Source organism: Balaenoptera ricei, chromosome 16 (assembly GCF_028023285.1).
Source record: "Balaenoptera ricei isolate mBalRic1 chromosome 16, mBalRic1.hap2, whole genome shotgun sequence".
Classification (NCBI taxonomy): Eukaryota; Metazoa; Chordata; class Mammalia; order Artiodactyla; family Balaenopteridae; genus Balaenoptera; species Balaenoptera ricei.
Window position 1 is genome coordinate 620,443 of NC_082654.1, and position 26,777 is coordinate 647,219.

Genomic DNA, 26,777 nt, shown 5'->3' on the forward strand with positions numbered 1-26,777 from the left:
CACTTTCAACATGGATAGATCATCCAGACAGAAGATCAATAAGTATGTATTGGGCTTGAACTACACTTTAGACAAAATGAGCCTAATAGACATGTGTAGAACAGTCCATTCAATGGAGGAAAATACACATTCTTCTCAAGCACACATGGAACATTCTCCAGGACAGATCATATATTGGATCAGCGGTACCCAACCTTTTGGGCACCAGGGACCAGTTTTGAGGAAGACAGTTCTTCCACGGACGGTGGGTGGGGGTTGTTCAGGCGGTAATGCGAGCGCTGGGGAGCGGCAGGTGACGCTTTGCTCGCTCGCCCGCCGCTCACCTCCAGCTGTGCGGCCTGGTTCCTAACAGGCTGTGGACTGGTACCGGTCCACAGACCGAGGGTTGGGGGCCCCTGTGTTAGATCATAAAACAAGTCTCAACAAGTTTAAGATGATTTTCTGACCACAGTGGTGTGAAACCAGAAATCAGCAACAGGAGGAAAGCTAGAAATTCAGAAAAGTGTGAAAATTAAACAACATACTCCTGAACAAAGAAGAAATCAAAAGGGAAAAAAAGATTTTGAAACATAGGACAATGGAAACACAACATACCAAAACTTATAGAATATAGCAAAAGCAGTCCTAAGAGGGAAGTTCATAGCCCAAAACACCTACAATAAGAAAAAAGAAAGATTTCAAATAAATGACCTATATTTTATACCTCAAGGAACTAAAAAAAAAAAAACCAAAAGAACAGAACAAAGCCCAAAGTTAGCAGAAGGAAGGAAATAACAAAGATCAGAGCAAAAAGCAAATGAAATAGAGACCAGAAAACAAATAGAAAAGATCATTGAAACTAACTGGTTTTTTGAAAAAATAAACAAAATTGACAAACAGCTAGACTAGGAAAAAAAGAGAAGACTCAGAATCAGAAATGAAAGAGGAGACATTACAACTGATAACACAGAAATACAAAGGACCATAGAGACTACTATGAACAATTATATGCCAGGAAGATGGGTAACCTATAAGAAATGGATAAATTCCCAGAAGCATACAACCTACCAAGACTGAATCATGGAGAAATAGAAAATCTGAATAGACCAATGAGTAAGGAGATTGTATCAGTAATCAAAAAAATCTCCCAACACGGACAAGATGACTTCACTGGTGAATTCTACCAAATATTTGAAGAAGAATTAATGCTAATCCTTCAAAAATTCTTCCAAAAAATTGAAGAGAAAGGAACACTCCCCAATTCAGTTCACAGGGTGAGCATTACCCTGATACCAAACCAGACGAAGACACTATAAGAAAAGAAAATTACAGGCCAATATCACAGATGAACACAGATGCAAAAATCCTCAACAAAATACTAGCAAATTGAATTCAGCAGAACATTGTATAGATCAAACACCATGATCAGAGAGATTTATCCTGAGGTTGAAAGGATGGTTTAACGTAGGCAAATCAATAAATGCGATATATCACGTTAACAGAATGAAGGGTAAATATACGATCATCTTAATAGATGCAGGAAAAGCATTTGACAAAATTCAACATCCTGTCATGATAAAAACTCTCAACAGATTGGGTATAGAAGGAATGTACCTCCACATAACAAAGACCACATATGACAAGCCCGCAGCTAACATTATATTCAATGGTGAAAGACTAAAAGCTTTTCTTCTAATATCAAGAATAAAACAAGGTTGCCCACTCTTGCCACTTCTGTGCAACATAGTACTGGAAGTTCTAGCCACAACAGTCAGACAAGAAAAAGAAAAGTCATCCAAATCAGAAAGGAAGAAGTAAATGTGTCCCTGTTTGCATTTGGCATAACCTGTTTATACAGAGGAAACTCTAAAGACCCCTCCAAAAACCATTAGAACTAACGAGCAAATTCAGTTAAGTTGCAGGATTCAAAATCATCATCCAAAAATCGGTTACGTTTCTGTTCACTAAAAATGAACTATCAGAGAAATTACAAAAACAATTCCATTTACAATAGCATCAAAAACAGTAAAATACTTAAGAATACATTTAACCAAAGAATTGAAAGACTTGTGCACTGAAAACTAGAAGACATTGATGAAAGAAATTGAAGAAGACACAAAGAATGGAAAGATATCCCATGTTCTTGGATTGCAAGAATGAAAATTGTTAAAATGTGTATACTACCCAAAATCACCAACAGATTCAATGCAATCCTTATCACAATTCCAATGACATTTCTCAAGAAATAGAAAAAAAAATTGTATGGAACCACAGAAGAGCCAAAGCACTCTTGAGAAAGAAGAACAAAACTGGAGTGGAGGCATCACACTTCCTTATTTCCAACTATACCACAAAGCCATAGTAATCAAAACATATGGTACTGGTACAAAAATAGACACATAGACCAATGGAACAGAATTGAGAGCCCAGAAAAAAGGCCACACACATAATGTCAACTAATCTTTGACAAGGGCAACAAGAAAACACCATAGGGAAAGGACACCATTAAATAAACGGTGCTGGGAAAACTGAATGGCCACATACAGATGAATGAAATTGGACCCCTACCTTTTCACCACTCACAAAAATTAAATGGATTACAGACTTTAAGACCTGAAATCATAAAACTCCTATATGAATACATAGGGCAAAAACTTATTGACATTGGTCTGGGCAATGATTTTTTGAATATGACAACAAAAGCAAAAGTAAACAAGTAGGACTACATCAAACTAAAAAGTGTCTGCACAGCAAAGGAAACAACACAATGAAAAGGCAACCTATGGCATAGGAGAAAAATATTTGCAAACCATGTATCTGATAAGGGTTTAATATCTAAAATATATAGGGAACTCATACATCAGTAGGAAATTATCATCATCCAATGGGAAACAATGGGCTAAGGACCTGAATAGACATTTTTCCAAAGAAGATACTCAAATCCTACATGAAAAGGTGCTCAACATCACCAGGGAGATAAAATCAAGACCTCAGTGAGTATCACCCCCACACCTGTTAGAATGGCTGTTATCAAAAAGACGAGATAACAGGTGTTGGTGAGGATGTGGAGAAAAGGGAACCCTTGTGTTCTGTTGTTGGGAATGTAAATTGATACAGCTATTATGGAAAACAGTAGGGAAGTTCTTTAAAAAATTAAAAGTAGAACTACCATATGATCTAGCAATCCCACTTCTGTGTGTGTGTCCAAAGGAAATGAAATCAGGATCTCAAAGAGATACCTACACCCCCATGTTCACTGCAGCATTATTCACAAAAGCAAGATGTGGAAACAACCTAAGTGTCTGTTGATGGATGAATGGATAAAGAAAATTGTGTGTGTGTGTGTAATGCAGTGTTATTCAGCCATGAGAAAGGACATCCTGCCATTTGTGACTGTGGATGAATATGGAGAGCATTACGCTCAGTGAAAGAAGCCAGACAGAGAAACAGAATAGCATGGTGGTTGCCGGGGCCTGGGGGCGCATGAAGTGGGGAGGTGCTGATCAAAGGGGACAAACTTTCAGCTGTAAGATGAAAACGTTTTGAGGATCTAATGTACAGTGTGGTGACTATAGCTCATAATTCTGTAGAGTATACTTGAAATTTGGTAAGAAAGATCTTAAGCATTCTCACCAAAAAGAAAACAAAACAACAATGAGGTGAGGTGATGGATGAATTAATTCATTTGATTATGGGAATCATTCCACAATGTATACGCTTTTACACTTTATACATTTACTCTTTAAATATATACAATTTTATTTGTCAGTTATACCTAAATTAAAATTTTTACATAAAAATAAAGCAGAGCAGACTTTTCAGAAAAAAAGATTAGCAAACTTTCGAAGGTATAGTAATGCAAACTATCCAAAATGAAACAGAAAGGAGAAACACTAAGGAGGATATAGAGAACATCAGTGAGCTTGGGACGACTGCAAGCAGACTAATGTGTATGTAATCGGAGTCCCTGAAGAATAGAGAAAGGAGGGAACAGAAAAAAATATTTTAAGAAATAACGGCTCAAAATTCTAAATTTAATCGTCTGTAAAGCGCAGGAAATTATGTCCTGAGGAACAGAGAGAAGAATGACAGCAGACTTTCTGTAGGAAATAATACAAGCCAAAAGACATAAGATCAACATCCTTACAATATTAAAATAAAATTAAAAAAACTATCAACCTAAAAAATCTACACTCAGAGAAAATATCTTTGAAAATCAGAGGCAAAATAAGTATTTATTAAAATATACAAAATCTGAAAGAGCCTGACTTACACTACAAGAAATTTTAAAGGACTTTTTCAAGCAGAAGGAAAATGATGCCAGGCGGAAATCTGGATCCACACAAATAGTGAAGAGGACCAGCAAGGGGAGCCACATGAGTCACACAGAGACTGAAAAATATGTAAATCTCTTGAAAAGATAATTGGCTATTTAAGTCAAAGATAATAACATGGATCAAAAGACTCAATATTGTTAAGATGTCAGTTTTCTCCAGATTGAACTGTACATTCAATGCGATTCAAAGTCCCGGTGGGAGTGTTTCAAAAATTGACAAACTGAGTATAAAATTTACATGGAAATGCAAAGGATCTAGAATAGCTAAAAGCAGCTTTGAAAAAGCAGAACAATGTCAGAAGACGAGCATGACCTGATAGAAAGGCACCGTGGTTAAGACAGGGTGGCCTTGACATGGAGACTCACAGAGACTGAGGGACAGGACAGGGTCCAGAAAGAGACCCACAAACTCGGGGCCTCCAACTTGGATGAGGTGCAGAGGCTTCCGGTGGGTGACAGAGCATCTTGTCCCCAAATGGTACCGGACAAGGAAACAACCACACGCGAGAAAGTGAGCGTCGGCCTGCGCTTCATACCGTGGACAGAAATTAACTCAAAATGCATCATAAACCAAAACGTGAGAGTTAAAATGATAAAACTTCTGGGGAAAACGTTAAGAGAAAAAAAATAAGAGGAAACTTTGTGAGCTGTTATCTCACAAGCACACACCTAGTAGGTGGCTAGACTGGAGGCTGACCGTCCCAGATGGCCAGGAGTGGGATGGGAAATGGCAACCCCTTGGGAAAACAGTTGAGCAGTTTGTAAAAGTTAAGTGTGCCCCAGCCACCCACCCAGCAAATCCCAGGCCCCTGCCGCCCCGCCGCCTCCAGCAGGACGCCCCGTCCAAACCCGGCAGGGATTCAACGAAAGAAATTGCTGGCCAAATTTCATAACAGAGCGTTCGTCTGAAGTTGGTGTAGTTATTTAAAAGTTCTGTGTCCAGTGAAATTAACTATCAAAGGTGAAAAACAATTTTTTTTCTAGCTTTCTCATTTAAATCTTTGCATCTTTTGGAAACATTTTAAGTTTTTCTTATATATATTTGTATTATCTAGTTTTTATTTGTTGAATTTCTACCTAGTACACGAATTGTATTTTTAAATGGTCTTTGAAGTTAATGAATGTGCATGATCACGTTCGTTAAAACTCTCCATCTTACACAACAACTCCTGTGCCCCGCAGGATCCTGGGAAGCTAATTGAAATCGAATGCCTGGAGTATGAATTGGAAGCTGTAGGACTTGCAAATAAAATTAAAATCTACACCCGAGAGGCTGTAGAGGTAAGTCCTCGACTAGGAGCCGCAGCAGATGCTGAACTGTTGTGCAGGTTCCCTGGACCCTGTGACTTGACTGGTGCCAGGTTTGGGGGGGAGACCTGACAGGCGCGGGCCAGCCCCCGTGCCCTGGTTTCCCACCCGCGACTGTGGCCTCGCTGGCAGGAGCTCCAGGGGCCTGGGTGGCCCTCAGCTGCCGAGGCCGGCTGCCGTCCTCCTCCGCGGCACGGAGCTGGGTCCCCCACGGCTCCCAGGGCCACCTTGGCCTGGCGGACGTCTGGGTTCATGCAGCCCATTCTCTGGGCCGGGGGCTGGGGTGAGACCATCCTCTGGCCAAGCCCTCCTGCGGCCTGTGTGGAGTGGCCCACCCCAGCACACTGATAACGCTTGCCATTGGTGAACGCTGAGCCCCCATGAGAGCCCTTTGCCATCCTGACTCAGGTCCAGGAAGGCAGACGTTGCCCTGGCTCTAGTGCGGGGCTGCCGGCCTCGCCGGGCTTGGGAAACAGAGGGGCTCCAGTGAAGTGGTGAGGTCATCACAGGGGCTGGGGGAGACGGGACCCCGGGAGGGGGGAGGGCAGGTCCAGAGGACCCCCACGAGCGTTCCTCCCTTGCTGCCCCTTTTGGAAACCCCTGACTTGTCTAGAATATTCCACTGGTACTTAGTGAGGAGGCAGCTGTCTCTCTGAGGAGTTGGCGTGCGGCAGCCTGGTGACAGACCACGTGAGCTCAGCGTCCTGTGTAATGCAGTCAGAGCTGGTCCAGCAGCCACTGCCAGAAGAGGAGTCCAGCGGTCATTTACGTTCTTTAATAAGAATCCTGCAGCTGAAAAAAGGGAACCAAAATACACTGAAGCAGAATGATGGCGGCTGGCATTTCTTTGGGGCCCAGGTGTCCACCCCCTGGCTCAGCTCCTGGGACCCACGTCCCCGCCTGGCCCGGGGGGAGCGGGAGAGGCAGCGTCGGCGCTGTGAGCTCTGCCAGAGGACGAGCCGCTGGGCCGGGGCTCCGCCAGTTCGAGGCCACCTGGGGCATGTGCGTGTTCCCTTTGGCCTTGCCCAGGTGGCTGCCCCTGCCGGCGTTGACCTTCTCGAGGGAGGTCGTGGGCTACCTGTGGGCCGCGTGCTGCTGCTGGCAGGTGGTGGCACTGGGACTGCAGGGCTGTGTCCCTCTGCCTTTGTCGGCCTCGCACCTCGGGCCAGGGGCCCTTCAGTGGCACCGGTTCATGAGACTTTGATGGACGAATCTTGGCAGCCAGGAGGCACCGGGTCTGAACCCCAAGGCTGCGCTGGTCCCTGTGGCCTGGGAGCAGCACGAGGGGAGGCCCCCGGGTGCCAGAAGCCAGGGCCCACGGACATGGCTGAGCTTGGGAGCCCGGGCAGCCCTGGTGGGCGCTGAGGGTGGCGCGGAGCTGGTGAGGCCCCTTGCACAGGCTGAGGCCGGCCAGCGCCTGTCTGCTGGGCAGGGCGTGTGGGGCACAGACTGCAGGAGCTGTTCACTGGGTAGTGGACGTAACTGGGTGTGGGCCCCATAAATATACAGGGCCAGGAGATCAGCAGCCTCGCCCAGATGGGCTCACAGAGGAGAGACACACCCAGAGGGCGCAGAGCCCGTTCTAAGCCGGGCCCTTCTAGAAAAAATCACGCAGGCCATTTCCACTGACAGACTCAGACTGTGGGCCCGGGCCCCACCTGCGGCCTCCTGGGCTCAGGGTCGGCCGGGGCTGCCCTGGCTTGCCCTGTGGTGCGCGTTGGCCCCCAGCCTCACACATGGGCCACTGTCCTTTGTGCAGACCCAGCTGAATATAGTACGGAGACTGGACACGGTGCTCCAGCGAGCTGTGCGCCTGGGCGACCCGCGGGTCATCCACGTGGTGTGCGCCACGCAGTGGGACACATGCCTCCCGCTGCTGCAGCACGACCTGCGGCGCCATCTGCGGAAGTCGCTGACCGCCATCGCGGAGGTCCTGGAGAAGGTGGACAGGTGGTGGCCCTGGGCTGTTCCCCCGGGAGGGGGACAAACGGGCGGGAGACCCTTGGGGTAAGGACGACGTCCGACTCATTTTCCCAAAAAGTGGGCAGGAAGGGCAGCAGGACTCCACGGCTCCCCGCAGAAGTGCCGGCTCGAGAGGCCGGCAGCCCGTGGGGGAGGTGCGTCTGGAGTGCGGGGGGCAGGGCCTTGCGGGGGGAGGCTGGGGGCACCCAGGTGGCGCCCATCTGAGGTCGAGAGGGTCCTGGGCTGCGTGGCAGGGGGGTGGCAGGGCACAGGGCCTGTGGGCACAGGCGCAGGAGGGAAGGTGGGGTGGGCGGTGAGTCGGTGAGGCCCCCAGGCTGGGGGTCGCAGCCCATGGGGACGCTGCAGATGGTCCCCGGCAGACAAGGGGGCTGGGAGACGGGGACTTGGTGTGTGGGCAGAGAAGAGGTGTGGAGGGTCACCCAGGAGGGGGGTGCAGCCTCAGGGAGGGGCAGTGGGGAGAGCTGCCCTGCCCCGTCTGCTCCTGTGATTAGTTAAGGTTGGGTTTCGTCACCTACTTGAGCCCTCGGAGCAGGGGTCTCGGCAGGGGAGCCAGGGGCCTGGTTGTCAGCCTGAGGGTGGGCAAGGGGGGTCCCCAGGCTCTCCAGTACGGTTCATTTCCTGCCGGCACCTGGGGGTCTTGGCTGTGAAGGGTTGCATCTCTCTTCAAATCTGGGATTTTTACCCATTTTAAAAGTAGTTTCTCCTTCTGGAATCCCATGGGGATGTATGACGGGCTCCTAGCCAGCTCCCGACCCTCCCCCCACCCCCAGCGAACCTTCCACACTCATGGGCCCACCCCCCGTGTGTGACACGCTGAATTCTGACCGATTTCCTCCAGGCCATTAGTACTCTTTTATTTTACAAATTCTCTACTTTTCCTTCCTTTCTTTAGCCTATATTTTAAAATTTTAATGACTATTCCTTCCAAAATATCCTTTTAGTTTATTTTCATATTTGCCTGATTTTTAAAAATAATGTCTTCCAGTTGCCCTCTTTTTCTCTGACAGTTCTTTTTCTGATTAACTTTATTGAGATACAATTGCACACAATAGAGTGCACACATTGTTAATGTCCCTTTGCTGTGTTGTTTTTTAATCAGGGGTGGGTGTTGAGTGCTGTCTAATGTTTCTTCTGCATCTATTAAAAGGTCTGTGACTTTTCTCTTTTGTTCTTTAATGTGGTGAATTACGCTGATTGAGTTTTGAGTGGTGAACCAGCCTTGCATTCTCTGCATGGTCCTGACATATGTCAGCGTGTTGTTAAAGATTTTTACGTGTAGGTTCATGAGGACGTTGGCCTGTGATTTTCTTCTTTTGTAATGTCTTTGTCAGGTTTTGACATCAAGGTCATGCTGAATTTATTAAATGAATTGGGAAGGTGGGAAGGATTCTTTCTCCTTTGCTTTCTGAAGGAGTTTGTGCAATATTGGTGTTTTCTTCCTTAAATGTTTGATAGAATCCAGTGAAACCACCTGGGCCCGTCTGAAGCGTTTCTTTTTCCATCCTTTCAATTCTCATCCTCTGTGGATCTTTCAATTTAAAGTGTAGAGCACAGCTTTTAAAAGCATGTAGTCTGCTGTTGGTCTCACTTCTTTCTGTCTAGTATGATAATCTCTGCCTTTTAACTGGAGTGTTGTCCCGCCTCCAGGGACCCCAGGCTCGTGCTGCCCACACCCAGTGCTGTGTTTGGTCCAGCTTTACAGTGGCTACTCATGGCAGAGACTTGATCACAGTTGGAAGCAGAAGGAACTCTGAAAATTACTCATTTCTAAGTCCTTTTCATCTGGTCCCATTCATCCTGTTTTGGCAGGGACGGAGTCTCTCATTCGAATCTGCTGTGCTTACTCACCATCGTCTCCGTGGCTTCCTTGAGCCAATGGTTTACCAGGTTGTTCCTGATACTGGCTGTTCCGCTGTGTAGACCTCTCCGCCTGGCAGGTTGTTCCTGATGCTGGCTGTCCCGCTGTGTAGACCTCTCTGCCTGGCAGGTTGTTCCTGACCAGGGCTCTTCCACCGTGTAGACCTCTCTGTCTGGCAGGTTGTTGTTCCTGATGCTGGCTTTTCTGCTGTGTAGACCTCTCTGCCTGGCAGGTTGTTCCTGACCAGGGCTGTGCCTCTGTGTAGACCTCTCTGTGTGGCGTCGGCTTGCCTCAGCTCGCTCCTCGGGTGGTCCAGCCCTGGATGAGTCTCGCATTATGGATTCAAGGTCAGGCTGCCCAGAGCACACAGGTCGGTGCTGGTCCAGCTCCCATTCTGTGGGCCTCCTCTTCCCCTGCCTCAAGACAGAACGAAGTGCCCCTTTACTGGCTGCTGTCCAGACTTCCAGGCAGAGTCCGTGGAACCTGGGTCCCTGACGGGAGCGCAGACCTCACGCTTGGCATCAACCAGGTGCCCTCTCCCGCCCGCCACTCCTGCCCCCCGAGCAGCGGAGCGCCAGCCTCCAGGCGCCATGGGCACTGCATCCTCTTCCCTGAGGTCACAGGCCTAGCGTGTGACGCTCATGCCTTGTTGTGGCTGAGGGTCGGCTCGTGGGTCCCCTAGAACTTTAATTCGACCAAATTTGTTGGCTTCTCTGATGCTCGCGTCCAGGGTGGAGGCGTGGCGCGGGGCTCTGCGTGCTGCGGATGAAAGGCTTTGAGGAGACTGTATTACCGTCTTAGACAGGCCGTCTGCAGCCCCGCCCAGCCCAGGAGCCTCCAGCAGAGGCACCAGCAGGGGCAAACGCCAGGCAGGGCCCACGGGTCCACGGGAGGCGTTCTGAGCAGGGGTGTGTGTGCTTCGGGCGACGAGACGGAGAGAACTCAGAGCAGGGCCGAGAGGGCCCATCCCCTGAGGCGAAGCCTGGGCTTCGGTTGTACTAAATTCACTTGCTTGGCCACGCCAAGAGCCTCCCGGGGTGCTGGACGAGATGCAGCGTCGGGCGCCCCGTGTTTGCTGAGCCCGCCACCTGGCTTTCGTGTCACAGCTGGTCTCTGTAGCGTGGAGCCCGGCTGGGCCCAGCCGCTGCTCCTCGGCCCTGGCGCACCAGCGGGCTCTGGGGTCTCCTGTGGTCTGCAGGGACCTCTGGGGTCTCCTGTGGTCTGCAGGGTCCTCCGTGGGTCCCTGGGGGAAGGCAGGGCGGAAGGCAGGGCTGGAAAGCCAGGCGCCGGGGGGCGTCCCGCGACAGCCCGGCCGGGCTCTTGTAATGCTGTCTGTCCCCCCAGCCTCATGGTCCTGTTCCGTTGCCAAGTGCACATGGAGGTGGCGTACATTGAGGAGGATGAGGGCCGGCTGGAGGCTGCCATGGCGCACCTGAAGAAGGCCATGCTCCTGGACACCCTGGGCCTCCACCAGGACGAGCTCAAGATGGCCTTCAACCGCCTGCAGCTCTGCGCCACGCTGTACCAGGTCCCCGAGCGCGCCGAGGACAAGGCCACCTTGGCCATTGAGCAGGTGCGCCCCCCCACCCCCGGACCTGGGCCCTGCGGCCTCTGCGCCTGGGGAGGGCAGGCGTCCTAGGCGGGGCCCCGTCAGGCCAGGAGCGCTCGGGAGAGATGGGCAGCGGCGCTGCTCCGGACGACGCGAGCGCTCATCACGCCGTCTCCCCTTCGCAGGCGAAGAAGGCGATGCCCGAGGACGGTGTGCGCAAGAAGCGGGCACTGCTGGTGAACGCGGGCCTGGCCCTGGCCCCTGACACCTTCCAGATCGTGCTCGACAGCGAGAACGAGGCCAGAGGTGTGCAGGCGCTCTCAGCAGCGCACACACGCCTGAACCCCCCCGCCCTCGACCTCCGCCGCACGGGCCTCAGGTGCTGGTGTGCAGCCTCGGGTCCCCACTCTGCGCGACAGAGCACCTCCCGTGGCGCGGGGGAGGCTCACGCAGCAGCGTTCGCCATCACACAGCCTGGAGGCCCGAAGCCTGAGACCGAGCGGCTGGAGGGAAGGGCTGCCTGGGCCTGCGTCCCGGGCCTGCATGGCTGGCTTTCCTCTGCGCCCGTTTCTCTCTGTGTCCAGCTTCCCCCTTTAAGGACACCCGTCATAATGGATTAGGGCCCACCCTAATGACCTCATTTTAACTTGATTTTTCCTGGTAAGACCCGTCTCCAAATAAGGTCACATTCTGGGGTTCTGGGGGGTTAGGGCTTCCTCATATATTTTAGGGGGCACTCCCCCCATGCCACTGTCCCCCCCGAGGATGGGGTCCTGGGCTTCTCTGCATTACCGCCAAGTATATCGAACCCTTGCAGATGGCAGATGAGCGCCCGGCTCTGGAGCACCCCGGCGCCCTTCCTCTCAGAGTCCCCGCTGAGGTCGCCCAGGGCTCCCTTCATGTTGGCTCCCCCGGCAGCCTTCAGCCGGGGGAGCCCCAGCCGTCCGCAGACAGGAGCCGCGGAGGGAGCCCGCGGTGGCCAGTGTGGTGGATCTGGGATGGGGACTGGGGGATGGCTCTAGGATGTGACCCTTGGCCTCGGTGGGCCACGGACCTTGTGCTGTCTCTGTGGCCGCCGCACGTCACCAGGTCCTGTTGTCACCCTGCCCGGGACGTGGCAGTGCCACCCCGTGCTTCCTTCTTGTCCCGCCGGGTGTGAGGGGCACGGGCCCAGTGGGCAGTCGCCCCGGACACGCTCGGGCTCTCTTGGTGCGTTTCACTCGGCGAGGGGCCAGGCAGGAGCAACCGGCCAGGCGGGGGCCTTCCGCGGGGTCTCCGCCAGTCGGCTGCTGAAGGCCGCCACTGTGCTGGGCGCGGGTGGGGGCTCTCGGGGCCGGCCCGGCGGGTGCAGAGGGGGGTCGTTCTGCGCACCAGCTGCCCCTGGTGCCCGGCGCCCCTCCCCCACAGAGGCACAGCTAGCGGGACCTAATCTTCATGAAAAGGTCAAAAGACGCCCGGGAGGCGCCACCACACCCGTCCAGAGTCCTGCGTGCTGGGGTTGCGGGAACGTGCCCTGACCCGAGACCCGCCGCGTCACTGCCCCGTCCCGCTGTCCACCCTCAGTTTCCACCGGGAAAAAGCGGGGCCGCTTCACCCACCTGTACGCGAAGGCGCGGCACCACTCCCTCAGCGTGGACGAGGCCGCGGGGCACGTGCGGCGCCTGCGGGGCCGGAACGACAAGGAGAGGTGAGCGGGCAGTGGCCGGGGGGTGTGCGGGGGCTTCTGGGTCGTCGCGGCGAGGGCACCGGACCGCTGCCCACCCCCTCGCCTGGCCCCGGGCAGCACCCCCGCGGGTCTTCCCGCCGCCCCGCGTCCGGGCTGGGGCGTCTGTTGGGCTCGCGGCAGGAGCGCTGCGCTGGTTCTCCCGAGCACAGAGCTCATGGCGCACCTGTGCAGGGTACAGATCTGGGCCGAGCTGGCCACGGTGGCCCGGAAGCAGGGCGTGTGGGACGTGTGCCGGACGGCCAGCCGCTTCTGCCTCGTGTATGACGTCGGCAAGGTGCAGCGGCAGGCGAGGCTCAAGCGAGGTAGGCCCCGGGCCACTGCTGGGCGCCCGCACTGGCGGGGTCTCCCCAGGCAACCTGGGGTCGCTGCGGGGCCCGCGGGGGCTCAGCGAGAGGACCCAGGGCTGCAGGCGGGGGGCCTATGGGTGGAGGGTGGGCCTGGGCCGGCTCCCCCCGTCAGCGCTGGGTCCGCACGAGTCCGGCCTGCAGGTCCCTGGAAGAGGTTGGTCTTGCGGACGGTGAGGATGGGGGGACCTGCGGGCAGTCCCAGGAGGCCCGGGGCGTGGGTGTTGGGGGCGGGGCCGGGGCTTCTCGAGGGGCAGAACCACGCAAACAGAACCAAGAGCCCAGCTGTCAGGGAATCGGCGGGAGATTGGCCGCGGCCGAGCTGGCCTTGGGGACACCTCGCCACCCCGTGGGGCCCCTGCGCTTGGGAGGTTTCTGCCACCCCCTCCTGGGCACAGTGCCGCCTCGCAGAGACCCCGCCGCCGCACCGGGGCTGCGCCGCGTTCCCTGAAAGGCTGTTCGGGTTCCGAGCATCCTGCGGCTCTGCTCTTTCCAGGGAAGAAGAAAAAGGGCGAGGATGGCGCGGGGCAGGACTCCTCGGGCCAGTCGGACGCCACCCTGCAGAGGCAGGCGTCCCCCAGCCTGCTGCGCAAGTTCGCGGAGGTGGGGTTCATCAACGCCGAGGTGCGTCCCTGCCCACGGCCCCTCGGCCCCCGTGTCACCTCTGCACGGACGTGACCCTTGTACTCCAGCCCTGCTCCCAAAGGAGCCTGTCCTTTAGGGAAGTTTTCCCGGGTTCTTGGGAGACTTTCTGGGAGAAAAATATAAATCAGAACGTATCGTAAGGGGTGTAGATGTTAATTTTCCTTAGAAGTCATGTTTGAATTGTGAATCCACGGTGACATAGGTACTGCAGGCTGATGGTTGCTGGATTTGGGAGTGCCCTCTGCATGGGAATCGCTTCAAAAGCACTCTGGCCCCGTTGTAAGGGAGGGGTGTGTGTTCTGACCCCATCCCCTCAGGGACCGCTGAAGGCTGCTGGGGACCATCCCCCTCAGCCCGACCTGGGGTCGCTACCGCCCCTGCAGTGAGCATGCAGAGACCCCAGCCTCGGCCAGGTGGCTTAGCTGGGTCCAGGCTGGCACTGGGATCCCTGCACCTGCACGTGGTGGTGATTTTGGTGATACTTTGTAACTTCGGGATTCTCAAGGCCATTTGAGGTTGTTTATTTTGGGGGTCGATGGGGTAACCCGGCCAGAACTCCCCGGCTCGTTCAGTGAGGGTTTGCTGAGCGCCTCCTGAGGGCCAGGCCATGCTGAGAGCTGGGGGCAGGTGACCGCAGAGCCAGGGATGGAGCCGGCATCACCCCCGGGAGGCAGGCAAGGCCACCTGCCCCCCATCCTTGGTCCTGTCAGCCTGCAGGGCTTCAGTGCACAGCCGTGGAGGGACGGGGACCAGGATGCCGTGGGCGCCTGAGGTGTGACGAGGGGACGTTTGTGTCCCTGGGGGCTCAGGCTGTGCTCTCAAAAGGAGCCCGTCTCTCTCTGAGATGCCGCGTGTACGGGTGAAGCAACGGCGTGGGGCGGGGGAAGTGTCGCTGCAGGCGGGGAGGGCCCAGGGGCCGGGAAGGCCCTGGGGCCATCGCGCTGGGTCTGTGCTCCCGGGACCTCTCCTCCACTCCACTCACTTCCTCTGCAGGCCACCGTCCACCTGCTGCGATCAGAGGGCGTGCAGCTAAATGACCGTCCCACGCCCCCCGACGACCTGAGTCAGCACCCGGTGGGCTACACGCCCGAGTCCCCAGAGGACAACGCCGAGTGGATCACGTACCGGTAGGGGAGCCGCAGGGACGCGTCCTGTGCGCCTGGCACCGCTCACGTGTGGCGCGGGGGCACAGGCCGGGACGGGGGCCGCGCCCAGACGTGCGAGGGAAGCGGCCGGCTGTCCCGCGCGGCTCCCTAGCTCACGTCGTTGCTCGCTGTGGTTGGTCTTCCTCGTCATCGGTGGAAACGAGACGTGAGGGAGTTGGTGTCCGCGGAGGGAAGCGGTAGTCGGGGCTGGCCGTGGGACACAGTCCCGGGAAGTGTGTGAACGGAAAGAGGGTCCACAGGGAACCCCCCAGAGACTTGCCCACGTGAGATGCCGAGTGCAGTTCAATCATGAAACCGAGGTGCTGTGGAAACAACCACAGTTTTTAGCCGTTGTTTCATCTAAAATTAAATATTTGAGAGGTGAACACGGTGGGGAGTGAATGTCCGCGTCGCGGTGTCGCAGGAGCTGAGGCTGTTGGCTGCTCCCCGCTGAACGTGGAGAGGGACCTGCTTTCCTGTTTGTTGCACCCGGTGGACGGGCCCTCACACCCGCCTGCCATGGAGGGAGTCGGGGACGCCGCCGGACTCCCTCTGCCCACGAGAGGCACAGGAAGGAGGGCCCTGACCTTGTGCAGATGGGGTTTGTCTTGGTGTTTTACGTCACCTGTGAGAGCGCAGCCCGGGGCCTTCCCCAGGGGCCGCTGCCGCTCCCGTCTGGGGCCGGACTCCTGACGCCTGGAGGAGGGCCCAGGCCACACCTGACCACTGCTTTTGTACAGCCCACGAGCTAACAGTGGTTTTGATGGTTTTTAAGTTTATGAAATTAAATAGCGAAAAACACACAACGGAGACTCCATGTAGCTGTCGAAGCCCAGGGTACTAACTGCCATCTGGCCCTTTAGAGAAAGGGCTTGCCAGGCGCTGGCATCCACATGGCGTCCATGTGGACGGAGGAGGGCAGCCTGGGTGCGCTGGGCCGGGGAGACGGGGCACAGGCAGGTGCAGAGCCGGGCTGGCAGGGGTCCGTCGTCGGCCGGGGAGGGGCGGAGTGAGGGGCGTCCAGCAGGGAGATGGGAGAGCCAGGCGGATGGGGTGGAGGCGGGAGGAGCCGGGCAGGCCGGGTCCTTCAGCGGGAGCGGCGGGCAGCCCCCAGCAGGGCAACTCTCTGACCCCTGGGCTCTCAGGACGGCTTCACACTGGTGTCTTGGTGCTGGTTTGGGAAGGGTCTTGATCCCGGGGAGAGCCTGACGCACGCCTTCTGTAGGACCTGGATAGAGGGCCTGTCGCAGTACGCCATGAACAGCTGGCTGCGCTCGGCCGACATCGGGCAGAAGCTACAGGAGGCGTGGATCGTGCAGAACGCCGTGGTCTACGTCCTGAATCATAACCAGCACCTCCTCACAGCTGGGCGGCAGAGGGAGCTCGTGGACGCCTTGTACCACCTCCTGGGCACCGTCAAGGCCGTGGGCCACAGCGGGTGGGTGAGGCTGGCGGTCGCTGTGTGCATCCTGGCTTCCCAGGAGGGCCCCATCCTGCCCCCGCCAGAGACCCTGGGATCGGGCCGGGAGCTGTGGGGTGGGGCGTGCGGGGCCACCCTCACCTAGCGCCTAGCAGTGACAGGGCCTCTGTGTACTGGCCGTGCGCCCCGAGCAAGATACTCCCCCTGTCTAAGCCGCAGGGCAACGTGTGGGGATGGACGAGGTTGTCAGGCGCCCTCGGGCCCGCACACGGATTCCCAGCAACATCACTGCCACGCGGGTTCCCAGCCTGTCACACTCTTGTTTCAAACAGCACGATTCTGAGGGAGGATGGCTGAGGCCCAAGTCTCGTAGGAACGGGTGGAAACCGACCTTGGTCTGACTTGGGGCGGGTTGAAAATCAGTGTCCGCGAGTTTTCATATCCAGGTGGTGTGGACTCTTGAGAGACCGATGTTCTCACTCCCCGAAGTTAGAAATGTGAAAGCGTCAAGTCAGGTCAGACCTTTACCTAATGAGCGTCAAGTCAGGTCAGACCTGTACCTAATGAGTGTCAAGTCAGGTCAGACCTGTACCTAATGAGCGTCAAGTCAGGTCAGGCCTTTACCTAATGAGGACGACTTTTTGAAGCCCTCTTTGTGTTTTTTGTTGGTTGGGCTTTTAGTCTAAACACTCAAATTTAAAATTTGTCGCCAGATCCCGAAGCAGAAAGGCTTGAGTGAGTCAGGACGCAGCTACGTGTGCACATGGGGATTTTTACGCTGCGAACAGGACGGAGCAGCCGTGGAGGACGGGCCTGCCAGTGCCCTCACCTCTCCTCTGGGCGCGAGGCCCTGGCAGGGTCCCCAGGACCATAGGGGTTGCGGGAGCACCTCTCCTTCTAGGCGGGTGTCCGTGTCTCTGTCGTAGACACAGGTCGGACCGCGTTTGACGGTTTTAAATGTTTTGGTGCTGAGACGTTTCAGGAAGAAGCAGGGAGGTTCTGGTCCAAGCCCACTCCATCCGACGCCCAGTGGAGGGCCTGCTGGACGGCCCGGCAGCGGGCACGGTGGCCAGGTGGGCCTTTCTGTCCAGGCCCCGCGGGACCCCCTGAGGAGTCCAGCCCACCTGGCACAGGTGTCTCCCAGGCGTGAAGGCCGCCTGGTGGGGGACGAGCCTCCACCGCAGGCAGTCCCGTCACCACGGCTTCCTCCCGGGGACGGCCTGGCCCGGACCTGCTTCTCTTCCAGAGACTTGGTACTGCTGGCAATGCTCTGCGGCAGCCTGGCGCGAGGCCTGATCGCCGCCTGGATCCCAGCCCCGCCGCCGGAGAAGTCTAGAAGACAAGCACGCGCACACCCACTGCACACGCCGCTGGACCCCGAGGCCGCCTCTGAAGTCAGGACCGCAGTGGAGGTGCCGCGCCCGTGGGGGGGATCGGAGCCGGGGGGTGGCAGACCCCGGTCAGTGCAGGCGTCAGTGGGAGAGCAGTTGAGGAAGGGAAGCTGCAGGCATTCTCAACTGCCCGGAAATGGGGCGCGGGGTGGGGGACACGCTTTCTCTAAAAGCAAGGAAACAAGACGAGGACACCTGGGTGTCAGTGGTGGGGACATCCCTGCAAGGCCCAGAGCTTGGAAAAATGTGGACATAAGGCCAGAAAAATAGGACCAATGCCTGTTCAGAACAGGAAAGCCACAACATCAAATAAAAGATGCACAGACCAGGGATACGGACGGCTCCACGGTGACCGAGTGGGGTTGTTTGTCCCCTGATTGCATCTCCCGGTGACGTGGACTGTGTGGTGGTCATCGCAGTCAAGGAGGAGGGATGTTGATGGGTGTTGACAGGCATCTGATGGCCCGTCACCCACTCCTAGTACACGTGAGAGAAAGTGAGTTCTGTAGTGAGTCTGAGGCACGTGCAGAGCCTGCGGCTGCCCCCAGTGCGGCCGAGAGCAGTGCCTCCTTCCTCCTGAGGCTGTGCCTCAGCCCCAGGACTAGTGCGTGTTTGGGCCACCTTCCCTTCTGGACCAAGAGCCAGGTCTGCTTGTTTCTGCAGCTTTGGGTCTTGGCTCGGGTTCCCTGTTTGGATTCAGGTGTCACGAACAAGGACACCGCCGTTTCAGGTCTGCGAGTTCGCCCTGAGCCTGACCAGCGGGACGGTGCCTGAGGAGGCGGTGCCCGTCAGCGCCCGGCAGCAGCTCGTTGCCACGTGGGTGAAGGCCAAGCAGCTGCTGCAGCAGCAGATCGGACCGCGCCTGGGCACGGACGAGCAGGTGCCGGCCGGGGGGCGCCCCCGCTGACGCCTTCCCCACCCGAGGGCGAGCAGCCTGGGGGACAGGGCAGCGGGGCTGCGGAAGCAGTGCTTCCCTTCGGGAGGGTCCGTCCTTGCCGAGCCCGACCCCCGAGAGATGGGGCACGAGGCCTCCTCTGCCCGCCTGGCCGCTGGAACATGTCCTCGTTCCTCCAGCCGACTGGCCACGGTTCTAACTGTCCACCAAGAGCCGCTGGGCCTCTGGGGGTGCTGTCCACCCTCGGTGACACCTTGCTGTGGCTTCATCTGGAGGTGCGTCTAGGCCAGAGGGGGGCACCTCCCTGGCAGGGCCCCACGGGCCACCTGAGCTGTGAACGCAAGGCCGTCGGGGTGAGGGGGCAGGGGAGCCACCAGGGGCCCAGAGGGGAGGGGGCAGGGCCAGCCCCACAGCTTCTGCTCCTGCAGACGTGGGCCGTGGATGGAGACCAGTGGGAGGTTCCCCGGGGCCCCAGCTGGGGCCAGGACACGTGGCTCCGGTGGGAGGTGCGGCTGGCAAGGCGGGGACCATCAGGGAGGGGCATCTGAGCCTGTCAGGAGTGAGCACGGGGGTGGAGCAGGACCGGGGGAGGGGCCTCCAGGCAGAGGGCCGCCCGCCGCGCCTGGCCACCTGCCCTCCCCCTCGGGCCGGGTCAGCCAGCCGCCGGGCCGCCCTAGGGGCCGCCGCGCCTACTCCTCTTCGTTACGTGAGGAGGCAACGTGGAGACAAACAGCTACACAAATAGCTCCGATCGTTGCCACAGAGCTGATGTTTCACAGGGTCGCTTCCCGCTTAGTCCAGATCCTCCAGCCCCCGGGCTGACGGCCCCTCTGCACTCCCTTCCCACCAGAGCACCAACGAGGACGTCAACTCGGTGACCAGAGTCCTCGTTGCTCTGGAGATGTACTCCTGCAACGGGCTGGGCCTCATGGACTTCACTGTGCCCCCCTTGGCTCAGGTAGCTGTCGCTCCCTCACCCCACAGGTGTCCCGGTCCCCCCCATTGTCACCTCCCCCCAGAAGTCGCCTTCCTCCCCCTTGGCCCACGTAGGTGTCACTAGGCGCCTGGTAGGCATTCCAGGGGCTGTGCCCCGACAAGGCTCCCCACCCAGCTCGAGGTGCTTATTCGAATCCCGCTGTCGAGACGAGGAGCCCCAGGTGGCCAGAGGCCCTGCCGCGTTCTCAGCACAGCGCTCCCAACAGAGCCGCGCGGTCCCCTCAGGGCCCCTGAGCCTGGCCTCCCGGCTCGTCAGAGGGCAGGGCTGCCCGTGTGGCAGGAACGCGGTGTGGACACTGGGACGTTTGTCCCCGACCCGCCAGCCCCACCCAGGCTTGGCCGCAGTTGGCAGCTGGAGCCTCAACCTCGCAGGTGACTCAGCCTAGGCCGGGTGACCACTGGACCCGTCCATGTGATGTCAGCCGTGAGCTGGCAGCAGAGACGCCCCCCACTCACAGACGCCCCTCTCCCCGCCACCGGCAGCTGGTGAAGATGGCCTCGGAGTGCAGCTGGTCGGATCCCCTTGTGGAGGTGCAGACCCTGACGCGGCTGGCCCACTTCACCTACGTGGCCCGGGACCACGAGGCCACCGTGGCCTGCTCGCAGAAGGCCATCCAGATAGGCGTGAAGCACCTGCAGGCCTGCAGTCCGTGAGTCACCCCAGCGCCCGACCTGCGTCCCTGTGGTGCGCTGCCTCCTCCGAGCCCACCGGGGGGGGCCCGCAGCCTCACCCGCTCGGCCCTGTAGCCGCCCCGCCAGCCCCGCGTCGGCCGGGGTGACGCCTCAGCTGCGGCCCCTGGAGAGCCGTGTTCAGCAGGATCCCGAGGCCCCACGAGCCTCGCCAGCTGTGGGCGTGACGGGGGCACAGAGGCGGAAAGGGCCTCAAGGCTCAACCATCGGCCGCTCCCCACAGGCAGGCAGCTTTGTTGAAAGTAGTTTTGAGCAGGCGACTTAGGAGGCCAAATAAATTCGGAAGTAATTGAAGGGTGATTTCAGTGAAAGGAAAATATCCCCCCACCACTGGCTCCTCTCCGCCTGAGCGCTGCTGGCGGCGGCTCTCCAGGGCCCCCGGACGGCCGCAGACGCGCCAGGCCACTTGGTCCTGTGCCTCGGGCCCCACTCAGCTCACCAGTAATCGGGGCTCCTGATCCTTCCCTCTTCCTGAACATGAGGCTCTTTTAAATTTGTTTCTGTTGTAAGCATTTCTGCTGTAAAGACTGTTTCCCTTGAGGCTCTTCTCTTTGCCTTACTTCTGAGTCTATTTCCTGAAAGACGGGATCCCGGCCCCCAGGCCAGGAAGACACCCATCGTGGCCGCACAGCCAAGCTGGCCGCTCGAGGCCGGATCCCAGGAGGCCTGGCCTCCTGCCTCTGGGTGATGGGAGTGGGAGCCTGAGCCTCCCTCGGTCAGGACCCCGGGGCCAGGTGCCGGAGCGCGGCCGCCATATCCTAGCGGCTGCTCTGGGGCCTGCGTGGGACACCCCCGTGGGTGTTTGGGGGCTGACGAGTGACCACGACCCAAGCTGTGGTCACCTGCCCTGCACGCAGCCAAGGCCACAGGCTGCTCAGAGCTCCCACGGAGGCCCCCCCACCTGCACTTCATCTGTCCCTGCAGTGGCTCCTGGGCAGGGGCTGCGGTGCCCCAACCGGGAGCAAGGAAACCAAGGCAGGCAGAGGCTGAGGCTCAGAAAAGCCAGAAGAAACAATAGGAGGTCCTACACCCAATTATTGGAATTCCAGAAAGAGGGAAGAAAGCGTTCTTAAGAAAGGAGTGAAACGCAGGAGCTTCCCTGAGCAGAGGACACCATCTCACGATTGACCCTCCCGCCAAATGACCGGCGAGAAGAATGAAGAGATACTCACATCCAGATACATCATGGGATCATCAGGTCACGGCAGATAAGGAGACTATCCTACAGCATTTAGAAGAAAAGAAAAAGAAGAAGGAAATAGAAACTCAACAGTCTTCTCAGAAACTATCACTAGAAGCTAAAAGCAAGTGGGACGTTCTAAGTGGAAGTAGTTTTCAACATGTAATTCTAACTCACCCAAACTTTCAAGTATCCCGGTAAAGAAAGCTACTTTTAAACAGAGGAGGACCTAGAAAATGTATTTGTCACACACCTGTTTTTAGAAAGTTAATTGAGGATACACTCCAGAAAAACAAGGGAGTAACCCAGAAAAGAGAAAGATGTTGGATGCTGGAAATGGAGATGCAATCCAGAAAAGGTGCCGAGCTGCACTGCAAGGATGTAGGGGAGGGCCCTGGGGGTGCAGGCAGGGCCAAAGGAGGACCCAGTGTTGTGGAGAGTTTACAGGTATTGTGGTAAAGGAGGGAGGGAGAAAAGCCAGTTGGAAATGCCAGGAGATAACAAAGGTAATAGCTTGCCTCTTCAGTGAAAAACACAGACATTATCATGGTGTTTATTGATATGCCAGTGTTAGGATTAGCATTTTGACAAAGAAGACTTATTTGTGGTTACCTAATAAAATATCAGTGTTACCAATTTTGACAGTACAAAAGTAAAGTAAAAGCACAGATAACATACTTTAGCAGCGGGAAGCGGGAAGAGGACAGGTGGCGTGAGACCCTCATCTGAGAAGCTGAATAGTCGGGTGTCACTTGTTGAGGGTCCACAAGATATTCTGAGGTACAAAGATAATAAATAGGGGAATTAAAAGTAATGCTAGGACCAGCTATATTCATAAGTTGGGAAAAGGGACTTCTATAGGTAATGTTTAAAATTCATAAATTGGGAAATCAAGATAGAAGCCAGTTTTTTGAAGGAAAGCATATACCTGCTGGAAGACAGAGCTGAAGACCTAGGAGTCATTCCCTCTTGGGAACAGGACTGGGAGCTGGGTAGGGGAGTTCCTTTTAACCATGCGGTAGGTGCCACTTTGATAAAAATTACAAGGTTAATTTTAAAAGAAAGAAAAAGACTACATTCATAAAGAAAGAGTCGGCGTGTGAGGGCTGCTGCATCGTCTTCCTGTAACGGAGTTAAGGCTGATTTCACTACTTGTTGCGGGCACAGCAGAGCTTCTCAGGGGACGGGGTGGCAGGGTGCCCGCTGCGGTGACGGGTGTATGCCCCAGCTTCGCCATTCTTTCCTCAGTGATTCTTAAATTGACTTTTATTTTAAAACAGCAATTCTTATAATAAAATAGGCTAAAACCATAAATGTTTACATATGGTAATAGGGAAAGGGGAAGTCGTACAAGACTATGTAAAAGTTTGGTTTTCACCTTAAGACCTTTGAGAACTCATTTGTAGACTGCTGCTGTCCTCTAGTGGTGATCGGTGTCACTACTCTCAGTGGGGTCACCCCCTACCCGGGTTTGACTGTGGACCTGCCCCGTTTCCTCCCCCCCCCCCCCCCCCCCCCCCCCCCGCCGCACTGAGGGCCGGCTGTGTCCAGGCCTGGAGCTGGGCGCTAGGAGGCTGGACAGGCAGAGGCCAGCGGCCCTTGGCTCTCTAGGGGACGCCGACTGCACGGTGGTCTTGCTGGCCCCTCAGAGCCTTGGACCCTGTCCCCAGTTGGCAGGATCCACGGTCAACTTCAGCCGCGTGGCGTGTACTGCAGATGATTCACCTTTTTTTAAAAAAATTATACATATTTCAAATTTTTATGCTAATTTTTTCTATTTTGCAAGTTATGTAAAGAAACTCAGTGTGGAATTGGTCACAGAGTAATTTTTATGATAGCATTTCACAGTAATAGTGAAAATAGTTTTCAGATCTTGGTGAAAAATAGTGCAGTTACTAATCAATTAGTATTCTCACCTCTGAGTGTGTAATTACCAGAATCAGTTCATATTTATAGTATTAATGTAAAGGAATATATATTAATAAGGAATTTCATGTAGATCCCTAAAACAGACCCACAGAGATTAATTACCTTTCTGCTTTGTTTAGCACTTTTATTTAACATAATCATCATCGCTGCTGGGTTTTTATGTGAACTTAAAAGTCATTTTTTCTGCCAGTTCTGGCCATGACACACAATGGATCTCATACTCTTGTGCTATTTTAAAAACTGTAAAACGTGACAAAATACATGAAACAACCGCTTCCAGACATTGGCCAACAGATGGCCCAAGGCCGCGCTTCTTGCAAGAAGAGGCCGTCAGAAGTGAGCCCCACCTGCACCCTCGCGCGCGGCCTGGGGCCGCGGGGCGCTGCCCAAACTGCAGCACCGGGAGCTGGAGCCCAGACAGAAGAAATGCGCGCGGGAGACAGAGACCAAACCCCGGGGCTGCTGGGGCCTCCGGACTCCACAGGATGCGAGACGAGTGAGGAGGTTCCTGGGCAGAGAAGGGCAGATCCCGCAGGCCGGCCAGAAGCGGGTGACAGAGATGCCAGAGGCCCCGTGCTGGCCCAGGAGAGTCAGGGAGCCCTCGCCGAACCGCCGGGGCATTCAGGAAGACCATGCCCTAGGGGCTAGGCTATAAGGGCCACGCGAGACTCGCCCTAAGACGCCTAATCCAAATCTCAGTAGGATAAGGATGAGCCACAGGTGAATTCACTGCCTGCCAGAAGGAAACCCCACCTTCCTTTAAAGGAAGGCAACATAATCCACACTCTCAGCAAGACAGCCCTCCACCCCCACCCCCCACCCAGTGCCCAGCATAACAGCAACCATCACCAGGCATGTGGAAAAACAAGAAACTGTGGCCCATACCAGGAGAAAAAGCAGTCAGCCGACTCAGACATGACACAGATGTTGGAATTAGCAGACGATGGATTTAAAACAGTTATTGTAAATACAAGAAAGGAAAGGAAGGATTTTAATGGGCAAATTACAGGTGGTGAATTCCAACAAAGAAATGGAAACTCTAATTAAAGAACTAAGTGGAAATTCTAGAAATGACAAGTACAATCTCTGACATGGAAATATCACTGGGAGAGCTTGACATTTGAACACTGGAGAAGTGATCAGTGACTCTGAATGCAGGTCAGCACACTATGGAAACTGAAGCACAGGGAGAAAGGCCTGAAAAACAGAGGAGCAGTGCCTTGGGGACCAGTGGGCTAGTGCCCACGGGCCAGCACAAGTGCAGGTATGGTCTCAGAAGGACAGAGGCCAGAGGGCGAGGTGGGAATACATATATTCAAAAATGTAATAGCTGAAATTGTTTCAAATTGAGTTAAAAATATCAACCCAGAGATCCAAGATTTTCAATGAACTCCAAGCAGGCTATACACGAGGGAAACCACACCTATTTTTATTGTAGTCAAATCGCTGGAGACCAAGGTGACAAGAAAACCCTGGAAGGAAGGTGGAAGGGGAAAAAGATGCATTACACACAGGGAAACAGGGATGAGAGGCGAGTTCTCAACAGGAACAATGTAAACCATCTTAAGTGGTAAAAAAGAAAAAAACCCTGTCAATCTAGAATTCTATATACACCAAAAATAGCCTTTGAAAAATGAAGGCAAAATCAAGCCATTTTAGATTAATTAAAACTAAGAGAATCCATTCCCAGAAGACCCACAGAACAAGAAATGCTAAGGGAAGTTCTTCAGCCTGAAGGAAGATGGTACCAGCTGGAAACTCAGTTCAGGAAGTAGTGAAGAACGCCCCAAGTGGTGACTGTGTGGCCGAACGTAAAAGGTTTTTCCCCCTTCGGTTCTTAAATTCTGTAAAAGACATACGCCTGTTTCAAGCAAAAATACATTGTATTGTGGGATTATTAACAAATGTGGAAGTACAATGTATGAGAGTGATAACACAAAGGATGGGAATGGGAGAGATAGGGGTATATCGAGAGTTCTTATACCGTCTGTGAAGTGATATAATATTAATTCACCGTAGACTGTGATTAGTTAGTTAGGAATGTATGTTGCAGTCTCTAGAGCAAGTACTACAGAAACAATAAAACAAAGAATTATACCTAGACATCCAATGGAGAAGATAAAATTGAATACTAAAAATATTCAATTAGTCCAAAAGGGGAGGAAAAAAAGAAAGAACATATGGGACAAAAGGAAAGCGAATAGCAAAATAGAAGATTTAACCCAACCACATCAACAGATCTATTAAATGTAAATGGGCCAACACTCCAGTTAAAGTGCAGAGTTTATCCAACTGGACACAAAAAGCAAGACCCAGCTCAAAGCCATTTTCAAGAGACACTCTTCAAATACAAAGACACAGGTGAAAAGTAAAAGGAGGGGGAAAGATGGCGTCTGCAGCACCAGTTGCAAGAACACTGTGGGGCTGTGGTAAAGCTCCCAGGATGTGGGATCAGAGATAGACATTTCACAATGATAAAAGGGTTCAATCAGCAAGAATCTTAAATGTGCATACACTTAACAGCAGAGCTTCAAAATTCAAGAAGCAAAAAGTTAGATACAGCCACAATTATAGCTGTAGATTTCAACATTCCTCTCTCAGTGGCTGATAGAACAAAGTAAGCCGTAAGCATGTAGATGGTCACCATCAGCAGATCACCCAGTGGTCATTGACAGACTCTCCCCAAGGACCATGTCCTAAAGATCCAGGTCTCCAGGACAGCAACGCCAGGGCCCAGGCGGGGCTCGGCTGTCCTCCACCTCCCGCTGGGTTGGCATGCCCATCCTGGGGGACGGGGCCAGCCTCCGATTCACCCCCAGAGCATGAGCTTGACCGTGCCCTGCAGATCCTTGCAGGCCGAGGGACAGCCTCTTTCTCCCCTAGACTCCTGACGGGCAGGGTGGCGGAGCAACGGGCTCCCGCAGGCAGGTACCTGGCTTTGGGGCCTCCCGGGCCATGGCGGGGGGTGGTCTACCCAGGAACCAGTGCTTTTCTCCTAGAGTAAGCCTGGTGCCCCCTGAGCCGAGTTGCGGGGACGTGCGTGCGGTTGTTATGTGCACAAGCCGCGGTTTGGCTGAGAGAAGAGAGCTCACGGCGCCCTTGACGTTGCTGAGTCTAAATTGTACGTTCTGAGCTCTCAGCGCAGAGCCTCGGCCCCCTGAACAAGACGTGCTCTGGGGCATGGGGAACGGGGCCCCATTGCTCCCGCAGGGCCCGGCCTCGCTTGGGGTGGGCGCCTTGTTCTGCTACTGCTGCTGCCGCACAAGGCACCCTACGTATTAGTCATTCAAACATCAGCTTATGATTCTGTCTCATGGTTCTGCGGGTTGACTGGACTCAGCCAGTTAGTTCTGGTTTGGGGACTTTCATGACGTTACTCTGGACTCCCCAGGGCTCTCTCCAG

The 26,777-nt window shown here is 54.9% G+C and overlaps 1 protein-coding gene across 12 annotated transcripts in view; it reads left to right on the forward strand.

The window, feature by feature from the left end:
- The window catches only part of CFAP46 (cilia and flagella associated protein 46), an 86,844-nt gene that overhangs the window by 10,465 nt on the left and 49,602 nt on the right, over positions 1-26,777 (forward strand). For 11 of the 12 annotated variants that reach the window (XM_059901063.1, XM_059901065.1, XM_059901066.1 and 8 more), the window contains exons 10-22: positions 5,498-5,596; positions 7,383-7,573; positions 10,809-11,037; positions 11,199-11,319; positions 12,577-12,700; positions 12,911-13,041; positions 13,580-13,707; positions 14,722-14,855; positions 16,099-16,311; positions 17,540-17,705; positions 18,415-18,564; positions 19,430-19,537; positions 20,059-20,225. In XM_059901063.1, coding sequence (XP_059757046.1) covers positions 5,498-5,596; positions 7,383-7,573; positions 10,809-11,037; positions 11,199-11,319; positions 12,577-12,700; positions 12,911-13,041; positions 13,580-13,707; positions 14,722-14,855; positions 16,099-16,311; positions 17,540-17,705; positions 18,415-18,564; positions 19,430-19,537; positions 20,059-20,225 — 1,961 coding nt within the window. Of the gene's footprint in view, positions 1-5,497; positions 5,597-7,382; positions 7,574-10,808; positions 11,038-11,198; positions 11,320-12,576; positions 12,701-12,910; positions 13,042-13,579; positions 13,708-14,721; positions 14,856-16,098; positions 16,312-17,539; positions 17,706-18,414; positions 18,565-19,429; positions 19,538-20,058; positions 20,226-26,777 lie in introns of those variants that run through there. The other variant, XM_059901074.1, reaches the window with a different exon arrangement.